Source organism: Balearica regulorum, chromosome 1, assembly GCF_011004875.1.
Source record: "Balearica regulorum gibbericeps isolate bBalReg1 chromosome 1, bBalReg1.pri, whole genome shotgun sequence".
NCBI lineage: Eukaryota > Metazoa > Chordata > Aves > Gruiformes > Gruidae > Balearica > Balearica regulorum.
Window position 1 is genome coordinate 55,590,652 of NC_046184.1, and position 16,737 is coordinate 55,607,388.

Genomic DNA, 16,737 nt, shown 5'->3' on the forward strand with positions numbered 1-16,737 from the left:
TGCAGCAGACATGGGTTGCGGCGGTCATAGGGTGCCAGTAATGGGGTGCAGCCGCAGTGGAGTGCAATGGGGTACAACAGCTGTGGGGTGCATTACCGACTGGGTGCAATGCTGATAGTGTGCAACAGCTATGGGGTGCAGCAGCAGAGGGGTGCAATACCGGCACGGTGCAATGCTGATAGGATGCAACAGTTATGGGGTGCAGCAGCAGTGGGGTGCAATACCCCCACGGTGCAATGCTGACATGGTGCAATACTGATGGGGTGGGACAGCTGTGGGGTGCAGCAGCAATGGGTGTAATTGCTGTGGAGTTCAATGGGTCTGTTACTGACGGGGTGCAGCAGCGCAGGGGGCCGATACCAATGGGGTGGAACGGCCGTGGGGTGCAGCAGCAAGGGGGTGCGATACCGGCGGGGGTCGCTGTCTGTGGGGCGCAGCGGGGCTGGGTGCAATGCCGTGCCGTGCCGTGCCGTGCCGTGCAGGAGGGAGGGAGGCGGGGGCGGGCGGTCAGGTGATGCGGGCGGCATCATGTGAGCGGGGCCGGGCCGGGCCGGGCCGAGCTGTTCCGTGTCCCGGCGGCGGCGGTGGCGGTGGGAACCATGGGGGCGGCGGTGCTGAGCGGGTTGGTCCTGGCCTTGACCCTGGCGCTGCCCGCCTTGGCCCTGGACAACGGGCTGGCGCTCACCCCCCCCATGGGCTGGCTGGCGTGGGAGAGGTTCCGCTGCAACGTGGACTGCCAGGCGGACCCCCGCAACTGCATCAGGTCAGCGGGACGGGGAGCGGCGGGGGGGGAGCTCCCAGCCCCGGGGCTCCCTGCCAAGGAGGGACTCAGCGCGGCATCTCCCCCCGCCTCGGGGCTCAGCACCCCCCCTCCCTGCAAGGAGGGCTTGTTCTGTGTGTCCTCTGCCCGAGGGAACCTGCTCCGAAACGCCGGGCTGCTGTCCTGGGTTTGCCCCGCTTGGGTGGATGGGGGATGCCAGGGCAGGAGAGGGGGGATGGTCGGGTCGGGCATCAGGCCCGGGACGGCCCCGGCACCGTCTGTGACCCTGGGATGAGCCGTGCAGCAGTGGGATCTCGGGGAGGATCTCAGAGGGGGGGATCTCAGAGGGATCTTATGGGTGTATGGGAGCTGGGGGGGGGGGGGGGGGGGGGGGCGGCTCAGGCACCCTGGTGCTGGGGCTGGAGAGCCCCCAGCGCTGAAGGATGTGGCTGGGGTTTGCGGGGTGTTGGGGAAATGCTGCCCCTTGCTGAGATCAATGAATGGGACATGGATGGGGTTTAATCAGAGCCTGGGGACCCTCCCATATGGCCCAGGCCAGCCCGGCGGTGATGGACCCTCCAGAGCCCTTGTTAGCCCTGAAGTGCTGCTGGTGGGGCACAGAGGTCCCTGGGGCTCAGCCTGCCGCACCCTTGCCCCCCGACCTGCAGTGAGACACTCTTCTTCGAGATGGCAGACCGCCTGGCGGAGGATGGCTGGAGGGAGCTGGGCTACAAGTACATCAACATTGATGACTGCTGGGCAGCCAAGCAGCGGGACGCGGTGGGACGGCTGGTTCCTGACCCTCAGAGGTTTCCCAGGGGGATTAAGGCTCTGGCTGACTATGTGAGTGCCTGCTGGGAATGGTGTGGAGGGGTCTCTGTGTCCCCACACCACCATGGCGGGAGGGCTGGAAGGGGATGGAGGAGCCTGGTCCCTGGGAGGCACCTTGAACCCCCCTTTTCCCCTCCTTGCAGCTCTTTTCTCTTTGCAGGTCCACGCCCGGGGCCTGAAGCTGGGCATTTATGGAGATCTCGGCACCTTCACCTGTGGGGGCTACCCTGGGACCACACTGGACCTTGTGGAGCAGGACGCTCAAACCTTTGCAGAGTGGGGTGTGGACATGCTGAAGCTGGATGGGTGCTACTCTTCAGGAGAGGAGCAGGCAGAGGGTAAAGGTTCCCTGGCTGGCTGGTATTTCTCCCCACACTGCTTTGGTCAGGGTGGCTGGCCATCCACAGAAACTCTTGGCCAGCTTTGATGCTTCCCTCACATCTTCTGTTGCAGCTCTTGGGCAAAGAGGAGGGCGTTTGGGTGCCTAGAGCTTATGTAAGACAGGAGGCCAGGCTGGCCTGGGGTTCCCCTGACCAGGCGGGCTGGAACACAGGCTGCTGCCAGCCATCTCCTTCACCATTTGTTCTCTTCTCTCCCTAAGGCTACCCAGAAATGGCAAGGGCCTTGAATGCCACAGGCCGCCCCATCATGTACTCCTGCAGCTGGCCAGCATATCAGGGCGGTCTCCCGCCCAAGGTGAGGGTTGTCCTGTCCAGTGGCTATTTTCCATGTTCCCTGTGCCCTGGGGGAGCTCTCGTGGTGAGCTGCGGGAGCCAGGTACTACATCCCACTTACTGTTCCACCCCTGGTAGGACGTGGCTGCAGATCCCAGGAGAGAACATTGCCTCCTTGCCAGGTGTCTGGGGATGCTTGGGGTTCCCCGCATGGCTTGGTGATGGGAGTTTGGGGAAGGAAGGCCCTAGAGTATGCCCTCTCCACCCCACTCAGCTGGTGTGGGGTTGATCCCAAAAGTCTGTTCTTCTGAGGCAGGTCCTGTCTTGTTTAAATGCTTGAAATGGGATGTTCCTCCTAGTAATGTTTCTTGAAAATTGAGTACATTTATTTATTTCTTCTTACACCTTCTGAGGCAATCCTGAGCTGCCTGCATTTCTGCAGCTGATCTTAGTTCCCCATGACCTCTGTGGTTGTTTTGCCAGACATCCTATCATACTGGGATGTGCCCAGTCATATTGGGATATGACTCTGTCCTCCTTCGTTATGTAATGTTGCCCTTCTCCAGATCCCTCTGCCTTGTAAATGCCTTCTGGAGGCTGCAGCTCTCAACAAGTCTGCCTGCCCCTTCTCCCCCAGCTTGCAGACCCCATCCTTTCTCCTTCCTGCCTGACCCTGTGCTCCTCTCCAGGTGAACTACACCGTCCTGGCAGAGGTCTGCAACCTGTGGCGTAACTACGACGACATCCAAGACTCCTGGGACAGTGTGCTTTCCATCCTGGACTGGTTCTCTGAAAACCAGGACGTCCTGCAGCCAGCGGCTGGCCCTGGCCACTGGAATGACCCAGACATGGTGCGGCTGGGTGGTGGGTGCACTGACCCTGGCCAGGGATGGGGGGGTCTCCAGGGATCCCCCTCTAGGTACAGGGTGAAAGAAGAGCGGCAGGAGCCCCATTGCTCCAAAGAGGCAAAGCTCGTGTTGCCGTTGGCTAAGCTGAGGGAAAAGCCCGTGGTTGCAGTGAACCCTTCACTGCTTGAGTATACCTGTCCTGTTGTCCAGGTGTCCTTGTCCTCCCCTGGATGGCCTGAGACGGAAAAGTGTTGAACCGAAGGGTATTAGTGAGTGCGTTTGCATGTGTGGTGATGGCTTAGCACCTAGCCGGGGTGGGATGATGTCCCAGCTGCTCGAGGAGAAGCAGAAGTGCATGTGGGTTTTCCCATGTGTGCTCCACCCAGCAGGCTGCAGCATCACCGAGTGTGGCAAGCAGACCAGTTTTTAACCCTCTTCTGCCTCTCCCATGTCTTCCCCCTCTCCCCTCCAGCTCATCATTGGAAACTTTGGCCTTAGCTATGAACAGTCACGCTCCCAAATGGCCTTGTGGACAGTGATGGCAGCTCCGCTCCTCATGTCTGTGGACCTCCGCACCATCTCCCCGAGCGCCAAGGAGATCCTGCAGAACCGCCTGATGATCAAGATCAACCAGGACCCCCTGGGGATCCAGGGGCGCAGGATTGTCAAGGTTAGGGGGAAGGTGGATGTGTTTGGGAGAGCAGACAGGAGCAGCATGGGGCATCACAATAAGGAAGGAGAGGGAAGTGATGCAGAGAAACGTGAGTGGGAGAGCTGTGGGAGCTGGGGATCTGCTGGTGTCCCACCAGGGTGGTCCCTGGTGACAGGGCAAGGTCAGAAGTTACTGGCCAGCACTGGTCCTGGCAGCTCTACCTCACCCACCCATCCCCACCCCTAGGAGAAATCCCTCATTGAGGTGTTCCTGCGCCCACTGTCCCAGGCCGCCAGTGCCCTTGTCTTCTTCAGCCGGAGGACAGATATGCCCTTCCACTACACCACCAGCCTGGCCAAGCTCCACTTCCCCAAGGACGCCGTGTACGAGGTGAGCCGCACTGGGACGCTGCATGGCAGGGCAGCCGCGTGGCACCTGGCCCCTTTTTCCAGCTCCCCACTTCGACAGCCTATGCATTTGGGGGAGGGGGAAGGACTCCCACTCCCTGCCTCCAGGATGAAGGGGCAGCCACCTGTTGGGTCACTCTCCTGTTGCCTGCTGCTGCACCCTGTCCCGCCACGCCAGTGACTGTGGCTGGACCTCAAGATGAAAGGTCTGTAGAAATCCTGGTAGCCACCGTCTCTCTCTTCCAGGTACAAGATGTGTACAGTGGGAAGATCATCAGTATCTTAAAGACAGAAGACAGTTTCTCAGTCATTATTAACCCCTCGGGGGTGGTGATGTGGTATGTCTCTCCCATGGTGCTCCCGGCGCAGCCCTGGCACGTTGTCAGACAACAAGCCCCTGGTGAGGGTTTCCACCCGGTCCTCCTGTGACAGTGCTTGGCAGATGGGGGTGTGGGTCAGTGCTGGGGCGAGCTGCGAGACCCTGGGGCACGTGGCTCTTTGCTGCACAAGTGCCTTTCACTGGCATACCCAGCAGCGCTGGGAGTGACTGTTCACCTGGTACAGCTTGATGATGTCTACTCGGTCTGCGTAAAGCAGAAATTCTTGTTACCCACTTCCTAAGGGTGTGCAGAGCGTAATTCCTCGGTGATTACGAAGCCCTTTGAGATCCTGTGGAAGATGCCATACAAGCAGAGTCCAGCCACTGTTGGAATTCTTCATCTCTGACGCTTGAGCACTTCACTGCTTCGAGCTGTGTACCAGTTACCACTGCGGGGGCTCTTTGACCTATACCTGTAGAAAGGCTTCGGATGCTTTAGTATCTTTTAGGATAGCGACCCTCACCATGTGTGATGGCATTAGCCTCAAGGATCAGACCTGATCACCTTCTTTCCTTTGCTATAATCAGCTTGGCTTAGAATAAGGGGCTGTCAGTAGGGCTGCACTCTTCCCAGGTACCTTCCCCGGGACCCAGAGCTGCTGGAGGCATGGTGGTCCTGTGGAGAGAGGCTTGGCTTGCATGCCTGATCCTGCTGCCAGGATCCTGGAGGCCAACACTACTCCAGCCTTGCACGCACGCTAGCATTGTGTCAAAGCCCCTCTGGTATCAGTTTACAGCAAGAGCAGAGCAAAAACCTCCTTTGGCTATGCACAACCCCAGCAGCCTTGCTGTGGTACGGCACCAAAAAACTGCAGAGCTGTATCTTGATTTGCATGAGTCATGTTGGGCAGATGCTGACGACCTCAGTTGAGGTTGTCTTTTGAGTTGGGAGATGGTCACAGGTGCCTCCAAGCTGCAAGTTACATCCTGTTCTTGCTCTAGCAGGAAATTCTTGCTATAAAGGAGCTCAGGCCCTCCTCCAGCAGGCTGAATGCTCAGGGTTTCTCAGGGAAAGACTCCTCCTTCTCCCAAGGGCAGCTACATCCACAGCTCCATCCTGAGGAGGAGCCTGCACTAATAAACTAGGAAGTGAGTGGCAAAACACTCACACTAAAGCCCTCAAGTGCTTCACCTCCATGCAGCGCACATCCTACGGAGGAGTTTTGGGTGAGATGTGGCCTACCCTGACTGCCCCAGAGAGAGGTGCAGCGTTCATGAAGAGTAATGCTTAAGATTGCAGCCCAGGGAGACTGACACAAGATTAAGCCTCAGACTGTGGAAATATCACATTTTAGATTAGGCAAAAAAAAAGTTTCCCCTTTTCTAGTCAGATGCTGGAGGGTTCCTGCTCATCCGCCCACTCTGGTTCCTGCAGGACCAAATGGCTGATTCTGGCTGCTCCCAGAAACTTTCTCTGAGTGCAGCAGGAAGATACTGAACATGATGCAGTGCTTGCAGTGCTAACAAGAAAGGATGAGTGCACTTCAGGTCTGTACAGGCGCTGGCTTTGTTCTTAGGGAGTGATTGAGACAAATTAATTGAAATAAAGGGGAAGCAGGTCACAGGCTCTCAGTTTCATGTTTATTCAGTGTTGCTAGCTATAGCTACTTGGTTAATGTAGGATTACAGGGTCATTACCTCAAAACAGAAACAACTCTACTAAAAAATAAAACTGGTTTCCTGTCAGAGACTGGACTGATGCAGACTAGGAAATGGCTTTCTAGTAGTTCATCGTGTTCAGCAGGGCAAGGGCTTTCCTTGGCACAAGGGGAAACAGATGTTACAGTCCGCAGTTCCATTTTCCTTTACCATCTATTTATTTTTCCCTCACTGGAAAAAAACTGGCTAGCAAGGAGCTCCTCTTAGAGGGGGGCCTTCCCTCTGGCAATAAACGTACATAGGAGAGGTGCTACGAATACATTGTGAGTAGCAGGGTGGTGACGCAGCCCCTGCTAAATGCAGTGGTGTGCCTGCCCTGAGGACACAAACACGTGCCAGTTCTGGCTATATGGGCAAGAGCAAAGGCACAAACCAGCCTTCACCCTCCCCAGGCAGCAAGAGGATGAGCCCCACCTTCTTCTCTCCCCCCAATTACTTGATTCCAGACCCAGCTTAGCCATGCACCAGCGAGAGAGGACTGGCCCACAGGCGACCCAAGAGAACACCACCAGTGGTTATCGTTTGTTCCAGCCTTCTGTGCGGTAGGCAAGAATGAAGGTCAGCACAACACACACCAGTGAACAGGCAGCTAAAGGTATCAACACTCCTGTATTAAAGTGCAATTCAAAAAGTTACAAACATTCATGGTTGATTTTTTTTTTTAATACAGAGTTATTAGAATATCTCTAACTCAGACTTAAAAGGTGTTTATAGATGAGGAAATTTACTTCCCTCCCATGCAGGGCCGCTTTAGGAATTCACACTTGCAAGTTGTGCAAGCCTGACTTGCAGGAGAGCCCTGGCACACAAGGAAGTAAGAGGGAAAACACTCCTTCCCCTTCACTGTGAAGGCAGGAAGGCTGTAGGAAGAACTATAATCACCCCACACGCAAAGGATCACAAGGGCTTCCACCAGACTAGAGAGACTGTCTTCAGAGCAGGTTTAAGGGCACTATGTCCTAAGGAAGAGGGAAAGGCAGTGGCTGAGCAGCCAGTCTCTGCAAGAGAGCTGAGCGTTAGTAACATCCATGCCAGACTGTGGTTCCCAGCTGGGAGAGGGCACTGCACCCCAACCCAACTCCAGTATCACAGCACCTGCCCTCCCACGCTGCTCAGATGCCCTGGCTGCAGCGGTCCAAGGAAGAGATGAAGGCTGGTCTTCCCCTGTGGAGCTAGCATGCAGCACAAGCTTGCTCGGCAGAAGGAGCCAGGGCTGCGGGACCTGTCTGCTGACAAGGCTACTGCCAGGTCCACTTCCTAATGGAACACATTTTGCTCCAAGGCAAGCAGCCTCCTGTGCAGTACTTGACTCCATTATGTTTGAAAAATGGCTGCTTGACACAGGATCATTGCACAGCTATGAGACCTGCTTCTAGGAGAGCGAAAGAAGACCGATCTGCACGCCTGCCAGTATCAGCTCACTGCCCTGCAGCACACCTTTGTTTGCTTTTCTATTTCATGTCTACAAAGGCAGGCTGATGGGGGCCCACCCCTTCCCTCTTGCAATGCTTCAATGTCTCTTAGGATGCACTTCCCCAAGTTCGTCACACCATGACTGTTAGTCCAGGACATGAAACGCATACTTCCAGCACGATACAGGATTTCCAGAGTCCCATCTCACGCTGAGCTGTGCCAGAATTTAAGGAAATTTAACACCTTTCTGGGGCACTCAAGTGTCTATAAAAGGAACCTTATGGGTCTCTAAACCTTTCCCATTGGATGGTGCTTCAGAAGTCAAAAGTTTGGTATTCCAAGTAGTTTTACTCCAAGATCCTGGAGCCTTCATATTTCAGTCCTAGATTAATGACGTGGTCTACTGGTGGTTTAAGAAGAAGTCCATCTCTCTCCTCAAGCCAACGGCAGAGCAAAAGTTGAGTGCTTCGACCCCAGGAGATAAAGCAAATAAGCAGGAAAGTGCTGTTGTTCCACCTTGTATTGCCACTGACTTAATGTTTAAGGAGGGCAGGTGCTCAGCTGCCCAGCACTACATATATTGTATATATAGAAAGAGACTAGAGATATGCTAACCCGAGGGGTAGTAACAGCCAAGTTGCCTTCAGGGAGAGAGAGTGTGGGAGGCTGGTTGCAACTTCCTTCTGTTAGTTGTTCTTCTTATCCTCAGGAGGTGCATAAGGAGGTGGCTGATCCTGGAAGGAGATACAACAGAGTCAACAAACCTGCTTGTTTTATCATGAGCTTTTCCCAGACGTTCCCATGCTTCGCTTACAAGAAATGACTGCTCTTCAGTGAGCTACAGACAGAACCAGGTGCTGTGTTTTAAGCTGCCATTTCATCACACCATCCTCTCTAGTATCAGTTATACTCCAGGATATATGCTGCCTCCCGTAATGTTTCTAGTGAAGGTCCCCTCAAAACCAGGTAAATCTATTGCAAATAGACCATTTAATCTATTTTAATCTCCACCCTCCCTTCACTTCCAGGGCATTGTCTCTGTTGATGTACATAGCTGTGACCCAGCAGACAGCGAGCCCCTGGGCTGAGGGCCAGCTTTGCCGCTCCATCGGTCTCCAGCCCACCACAGAGCCATGCGAGGCAGTGAAGGGCACAAGCAGTCTGACTGTCGCATACCAGATGTAGGCTACAGCCTACCTACCGGCTGCCACTGACCGAACAGTGAGAGACCACCCTGTCTTCATGCAGCCCAGAAAAAAAATGAAAGAGAAACCCACATGCTCTCATCCTTAAGTGACCTGCTTTTCCTTAACTCTCCCCACTTTCAGGCCCAACAGAAGCAGAGCACTCTGCGTGTTCTCTATGCCTGCACAAATTTGTTACACCTTTAAGAGTAAGACAAGTACTGAATGGCTGTTACTGGATGAATCTTTTCCTTTCCTGATTCAGGATTTAATAAGCCTTCTTCATGGGACCAACATCTGTGCCTCCCTCTGAGGTGAGGAAAATGTGTATTTTCTGTGCGTGTTCAATATGGAGGCACACTAGACTTTGCTAGGAAAGCAAACCACTGTCTCTACTAGTGACAGAGAGGGAGCAGGCACACACAGACCACAGGTGCAGTACTCACCATGGGCATGTACACATTGTGTGGGTTGGCAGGGTTGTAATATGCACTGGAAGCTGCTTCCATTGCCTTATTGCCCCCTAGAAAGGGAGGAAAAGAAGCCATCTTACATGTCTTAGGCAGTGGCCCAAGCCCCAAGGCTTCTCCCCAGACACAGCTATTTTGAGGAGGCAACAAAGGTCCAAAGAGCCAACAGCAACTGCAGCTGGGTTTCAATTCAGAGCAGTTCAGGAAAGCTGGAGGCTGGCTAGAGCTGACCACAGGCTGTGCAGTGCAGGGCTGAGCAGCTCCCCACACACTGTTATCTCAAATAATAGATCAAGATGACTTTGAGCTCCTGCAACAACAGCAGCTTCCCCACCCCAGACCATGCTCGCAACACCACCTAAAGCCCAAGCCCCCAAACACCCTTTTGCACCCACGCCCTGGCAGTCCCTCAGTCCCATTTACCTGGCATCCCCGGACCCATCCAGGCCGGGGGAGCTGAGGGTCCTGCAGGAGATGGCCCGGAGTAGGGGGGAGGTGGTGGCACATACACAGGGTTCATGTTTGGAAGAGGTGGGTAAATACCTGAAAAAGATGACACCGGATTGATGCTTTGGACTGTGGCAATGGGACAGAGGGGAAGAGCTCACAGGACCAGCAGCACATTAGCTCTGGACAAGAGCAGCAGTGAGGGAAGCTCTGCAGGCTTGGCAGGGATGCAGGCAGAAGGGATTTGACATTTTGCTAATGCCTGTCATGCCAACAGGCAACAATTCTCTGCCAAGCAGCAGCACGATTTACAAACCACATTTTCACCTCCCACCCAGCCGCAACTAGAGACACACAGGTACGATCAACAGCACACGACAGATTTTTGGCAAGGACAAGGATCCTTGATGGAGACAAAACTACAGTAACCCTCACCGTACCATTGTAATTTCTTTACAACTAACACCAAACACACCCTGCCAGTCATCATTACACAACTTCCAAACCTGGAGTCTGGGCGTATGGATATCCCATGGGCTGTGGAGCAGGTCCATAGGCATTCACTGGAGGTGGTATATAAGGATACGGTCCGTTTGGCGGTGGAGGAGCAGCGTAGCCCCCTGGCACAGGTGAATAACCCCCAGGAGCAGGTGGGGTGGGTGCATACCCTCCAGGAACAGGTGTATAGCCATAGCCAGGGTTCTGGAGAGGAATGCCACTGGAAGCTAAGGAGCACATGTTTAGTAAGCCAGACAGCCATACAGAATAAAAGGAAAATAGTCCTGTTCATGTGGCACCATTTCCCCTAAATTCACTACACAGTCCTGGCATAGTACTGTGCTTGAAAAGCACTGGTCTCCTTGCTGCAAGTTCACATGGTGCTGAAGGAAACCAGCTACAAAAACACTTGCTATCAGGTACCAGTTCCATCACAGAGCTCCCACTGCTGGAAGAAAAGACCATTCTAAAGCAAGGGTCAGTAGGGTGTTTTTTCCTTCTTTTTAAACTTTCTTATTAGAAAAAAAAAATGTTCATTTTTAAATTTACATGTCTTTAAAAAGAAAACTTTCTTATCAGAAAAAAAAATTGCCTTTTTTCCCCCACTTGAAAGTTTTAATTAGAAGTTATTTTTTAAAATTTATTTTTCCCCCCTTTCCAAATGCACATGTTAACTTCCCCCATCTTACTCCATTACTATAGAATTGAGCTGAGGATAGGTAAGTGAATCAATTTTTCACCATCACATATTTCAACTTTATTCCAGGAGCAGTAAGGTTCTATAGAGAAAGGTAGTCCACCTCAGAAGCACAAACCCCAGAATATTCTGACTGCACAAAGCACTAAGATGAAATAAGGAAAAAGGACTGGAAGGGAAAACAAAAGTTCCCCTGGAAAGAGAAGAAATACATTGCTGTGGAAGAGTGCATAGGGTACCCTTCTTCCCACGAAGTTCCAAAAAAGCACTAGTCTCTAACTAGCTCAGCCAACCACGGGGGAACTGCAGGCTCTGAAGATCCCTTACCGTTAGAGGCAGCTTTAAACATGAGCTGTCCAAACTCAATGGCTCCTCCACTGTTGAAAGTCAGTTTAAATGTCCCCTGCCCTTCCCAGCCACCTAGGAGAGAGAGAATTAGAATTGAAACAGACTATTCACCTCCTCAGTAGTAGTCAAGACAGCAAAACAGTTAATACTCCAATTATTTTTTTTCTTATTTCAAAACTATTTTGCGTTCTACTGCCAGTGGGAAAAAATCATGGCGTTGCTGTCAGATATTCTCAAGAAGACCAGGAATTTATTTCTTTATCCTTTAAAAGGCGGTCCGCACTATAGTTACATAGAAGCAGCGTACTCTAGATACCAGGTTGCTTTGTTCTTTCCTGTCATGGTTTAACCTGGCCGGCAGCTAAAACAACCACACAGCCAGTTGCTCATTCCACCCCCCTCCAGTGGGATGGGGGAGAGAATCGAAAAGCAAAAAAAAGGTAAAACTTGTGGGTTGAGATAAAGACAGTTTAATGGGACAGAAAAGGAAGATAATAACAATAATAAACGAATAAACAAAACAAGTGATGAACAGCACTATTTCTCACCACTCGAAGCCGATGCTCAGTGGCAACCTGAGCAGCCCTGCCTCCCAGCCCACCCACCAGTTATATATGGAGCATGACATCATATGGTATGGAATATCCCTTTGGCCAGTTTGGCTCAGCTGTCCTGGCTGTGTCCCCTCCCAGCTTCTTGGGTGCCCCCCACCTTCTCATTGGCAGGGCAGTATGAGAAGCTGAAAAGTCCTTGACTGCTTGGCAACAACTAAAAACATCAGTGTGTTATCAGTGTTCTTCTCATCCTAAATCCAAAACACAGCACTACAATAGCTGATAGGAAGAAAATTATCCCTGCCGAAACCAGGAAATGTCCTGAAAGGTTTAATAGAAACTAATAATGAACACGGTATAAAGAACGAACACTTAATTCACTGAGGATTTTAATTGTAAGCCTTCAAATAAAGTGTTATTGCTGACTTCAGTGGACTACAGATCAGGATCTGCAACTCAAGCTAGCATTTAAATCAAATGCAACATGTGTAATCTCTTTGACCCACAGAAGCTCAGACAGATTATCAATGCTTAGGTATAATAGCAATTTTTCAGAAAAAATTCAAGTAGGCGATGATATTGCAAGATAAGTACTTTGTTTTGTAGGGGCTTTTTTGGTGGGGTTTTTTTGGGTGGTGCTTTGGTTTTTTGGTGGTTTTAGAAAAAAAAGATGTTGTCTAAATAAAAAAATTTCATAAAATAACATCCTTCTTGCCTAACAATGAAGTTAGTACAAGCAGAGATAGTCTTTTGGAGACAAAGTAGAAATAAAGTATAGAAATGTAACAAAATCCACTATGGATAAAGTCATGCCCTTGGAGATTCATCCCTTTAAAACCACTGTCTTAGTATGATTTCAGCCCGAGAAGGTGTGCTGACCCACAATCCCCAGAGGACTCAGTCACTTTAAAACTCTGTTACAAACAGAAAGCAAAAGCAGCTCTCCAGATGCCATCAAAATGCACATAAACTCATTCCAGGGCTGAAGAGGGAAGAAATTGAAACCAGAAGCCTTGTTTTTAATCCCTGTTTATCTTCTGCAATTCCCCACATTTTGTCATGACCGTGACTGTTAATCTTACCATAGTTTCATCATCAAATTGGGAACAAAGCTAAATCAACGATATACAACAGCATCCTAGATGCACACAAATGTTCCCAAGTTGGTAAGTGGCTACTGACCTCCAGAAAACAAGCGCGGTTGCTAATTCTGTCAGTACCAACTACTGGTGACTTGGTCACTTACCCACCCTTCCAGGTCACAGGCAGGATAAAACAAGCACATGCAGAAAACGAGTAAACATAATGTACACAACCAGACAGAAGTTACAGGATTAAACAAAAGTCATCCTGTGAAAGTCAGTTATTAGCTTTGGGGGCAGAAAGTAACACTGAAGCAGCGCCTTAAAGTTCAGAAGACCCAAGTTCCCTCGGCGTGGACATGCTAGCTATACTGCCACAGCTACTCTGTCCCGTGCACGTAAGCCATCTATCTGATGTTCAGCAGAAAAGGAGTTGTGACGCTTGGGAAGAGTTCAGTCTACAAAGCATGGGCACATACCTCCTGCCTCAGCCTGAATCTGTCCTTTGATGTAATTGGCAGAGAAAACAGGCTGCTCAATTGAGCATCCTTTCACCAAATAAAACGGCATCATGAAAGACAGCATAGGATCCTTGCCCTTTGACACAAAGATCATCTGCAAGAAAGGAGGGAACACCTCTGTATTACGTGAATTAGATACAAAGGGTGGTCATGGAGTTCTAGCAGCATTCAAAAAGAGTTAACTCCTAGTATCAGTATGCATTGTCTTATTCCATAGCTTTAAAACTGCGGGATCCCAAACAGATTTGGTGGCACATGGCTCACTTGCCTGAAGCATGTATGTTGCAAAATAATATACCACTTAAAACACACATGCACATTTACAGAGTTTTATTGTTCTGCTTTTTAAGGATAAGCTATGACAGTTTTCAAAGAAAGTAATATTGACTGACACGTTGTAAGAAATACATTCTTTAGACAGTGATTTCCAGGACTGCACGTGCCTTTGTAGGGAATTGGGATTGTGACACAGGCATGAACTATCCTATTTCCACCTTCCCTTCTGCTATCTGATACTCTCAGTGCTTCCTCTCATAACCAAAAAATCACTACTTCTATCACCAACCAGGTTTCTGATCTACAGTCTACAAGATCCCTTGAGAAAGAAGCAACCCTGGTGGCATCAGACTTACCCTGTACGGGGTGAGATACAGCATCCCCTTCTTGGTGCCTTTGAAGGCTTCAGGCTTGCCCGTCACGTCACTGAAGGAGAGCTCCACATCTTTACACTGTTTGAGAACACTACAGGAGGAAGTCAGACAAATTGGAGAGACAAACTCAGCAACAGCTCTGACACACACCCCCATCGCACATGGAGAGGGAGAGCACACCAGAAACTCTGAACAGACTCAGTTCTGATGTGGGGCGTGTTGTTTTTCCTTTGAACAGAGAGATTTTTTTGCAGAACGGAAGAATTCATCCTCTCACCTGTGACAAGCCCTGCTCCCCCTCCAAAAAGGGGAGCTTTAAATGACAGTTTCTCTTTCTGTCTCCAAACCCACCAGGCTGAGGAATTCCTCTCTCTGCATGAGAAGAGCCTCGGCCCAAAGGTCAGGGCACAGAAAGGCTTGAGGTGTGTGAACCCCCCCCTAGAAGCCAAGGTAGCACCACAGAGCAAGCCTCTCTCTCCAAGTTCATGCTCAAATTCAGGACTGGCCACCATAGGGGAAAACAGCACTGCTGTAACACCGCACCCACTGTGCAAACTGAGGAAGTTGCTTCACTAATACCCTCACTGCTGACCCTACTTCAGACTCACTGCTGACCCTACGTCACATGATATAAGTAAATATTTGTAATAAACAGCACCGTGCTATGGAACAAAACAAGGAACCAGTAATGTCAGCAAGAAGGTTATTATTTTTCGATATCTATGGGAACATTAGCAAAGCTTGCTAATGACACAAAGCCAGATGAGAACTGTGAACGCTGCAGGGTCAGGGCTATGGAGGTGCCTGAAAAATTAAATATATTTTCAGGAAAAATGGAAGCATCAACTCGGGAAAGTATGTCACTGAATCTACAGGGTAAATCCTAAACATACCACCTAGTAAGAAAATTTGCAGAATAAAGAAAAGAGCCTTAGGGGTGACAAGCTTGCAGCATATTGCAGTGGCAGAAGAATCTAAGGAGTTTTATGGTTCCAGAGCATGGAAAAAGAAAACACAAAACCCTATCGCAACACAAGTCTGAAGAGGCCAGATCTAAAGTAATCCTTAAGTATTCTGATCAGCATACTGTAGAAGTCACATCAAGTCAGGAGTCAGGAAATTGCAAAATTATTGCGGGAAGAGAGGAATCAGCAGGGCCACCGTATGGGAAAACAACCAAAAGCCCTGTAGTTTCAGATGTGTTCTTTAGGGAAGAGGAAAAACGTAACAATATAGATGTATCTGAAAAATGCAGGTATTCAAGGAGGAAGACATTAAAAAGTCTAGCTTTAATAAGAAAAAAACCCCAACAACCTGACCAACAAATTCTACCGGGACATTATTTCACAGTTGAGCTAGATGCAGATTCTGAGACTGGCTGGAAGGGATAGACTGATGAGGCAACAGAGCTCTTTCATTTCCAAGATGCAAAGGGGAAATGTTTATTCTCAGCTAAATGAAACCAACTCCTTGACAGCTGGATCATACCAGAACACTTCCTCAACCACGTCCTCTAGCAGCGTTCACGTCAGTTTGCCTCATTGGGAAGAATTTCTACATAGTCACTGTAATGTTTACTCCTTTCCAGCCACTCACACACGCAAATAACATGCATCCACCACCACTGGGTGTAATTAGGCTGCTGAACTGGTTTGCATCTGCATGCCCATCCAGGGCTGTCACGGGAGGGCCGTGCATCCCACGGAGCCATGCCGCACCCACCTGTGACGAAGCAGCACCTCGAAGAATGGCTTGAGGTCAAGGATAGAGAGATCTCCTTTAAACCAGCAAAAGCTCTACATGTCAAAAGACTTCCCCGGAGCATATTTTTGGAGCGTATTTTTCCTATTGTTTACCAGCCCTGAACCAACTCAACGATCCTGTACTGGGCCTCTGGTTTCTAGGATTTCTCCAGCCAAGGCCAGGATGTTGGGAGCACCCAAACACAACCAAAGCGAAGCCCAAGCCTGTCAACCTGGTCTGTCAATGCCCACTCGGGGCGAGGGCAGGCATCAAGTAGCTGGTTGCGCCCCCACAGAGAGAGGCGCTCCCCCCGCGCCAGGGGGGGCGGAAAAACACGACAAGTTTTTCTTACTTTGAATTCAAGCGATTAAGACTCCTCCTTAAGTGGCCTCTGCCTCTCTGACATCACCAATTGCATGACATAAAAAGAAGCCAATTCCTTGTCTGTCCCGGGCCATGGGAGCTCACTCCTCGCCCAGGACACCCGCTGGAGCGGCACTAAGGACCGCCGAGCTCCAGCTGTGAGGACGGGGCAGCGCTGTCGGCTCCAGCCAGGCCTGCTCCCCACTGCCTGTCCCGGCCCGTTCCCGCGCTGCCAGGGAGGGCTCTGACAACACAGCCCCGGGGCCGGGGCGGGACGCGGGGCCGCCCCAGCGGGGCCGAGCTGCCTCCCACCACCGGGCCCCGCCGACTCCCGGCCCGGCCCGGCCCGGCCCAGCTGCGAGGACAGAGGCCGAGGAGGAACCCCCCAACCTGGCCCCCCGCCCCCCACAGCCCCGCAACGGCCTGCCGGTACCTCTCGGCATTGGGGATGACGACACAACCCTCCTGCGAGTGGTTCCTGTTCAACGCCATCTTCGCCCTGTTCCCCCCGCCCCTGACCCTGTGACGTCAGCCCCCGCCCCCCCGGTGGCAGCCAC

At 51.3% G+C, this 16,737-nt stretch overlaps 2 protein-coding genes across 2 annotated transcripts; one reads left to right on the plus strand and one right to left on the minus strand.

The window, feature by feature from the left end:
- Positions 1-524: 524 nt before the first annotated feature.
- Positions 525-6,237, plus strand: NAGA (alpha-N-acetylgalactosaminidase). Its single transcript, XM_075751060.1, has 8 exons — positions 525-763; positions 1,429-1,603; positions 1,752-1,929; positions 2,193-2,287; positions 2,955-3,116; positions 3,586-3,783; positions 4,012-4,155; positions 4,419-6,237. The coding sequence occupies exons 1-8, from the start codon at positions 600-602 to the stop codon at positions 4,599-4,601; spliced, it is 1,299 nt and encodes a 432-aa protein (XP_075607175.1). The 5' UTR covers positions 525-599; the 3' UTR covers positions 4,602-6,237.
- A 563-nt stretch (positions 6,238-6,800) lies between these two features.
- On the minus strand, positions 6,801-16,731 carry WBP2NL (WBP2 N-terminal like). Its single transcript, XM_075751142.1, has 8 exons — positions 16,614-16,731; positions 14,057-14,165; positions 13,383-13,518; positions 11,247-11,339; positions 10,231-10,449; positions 9,701-9,820; positions 9,254-9,330; positions 6,801-8,357 (listed from the first exon to the last, which is right to left on the minus strand). Exons 1-8 carry the CDS (start codon positions 16,670-16,672, stop codon positions 8,310-8,312), a joined length of 861 nt encoding a protein of 286 aa, XP_075607257.1. The 5' UTR covers positions 16,673-16,731; the 3' UTR covers positions 6,801-8,309.
- Positions 16,732-16,737: the final 6 nt, after the last annotated feature.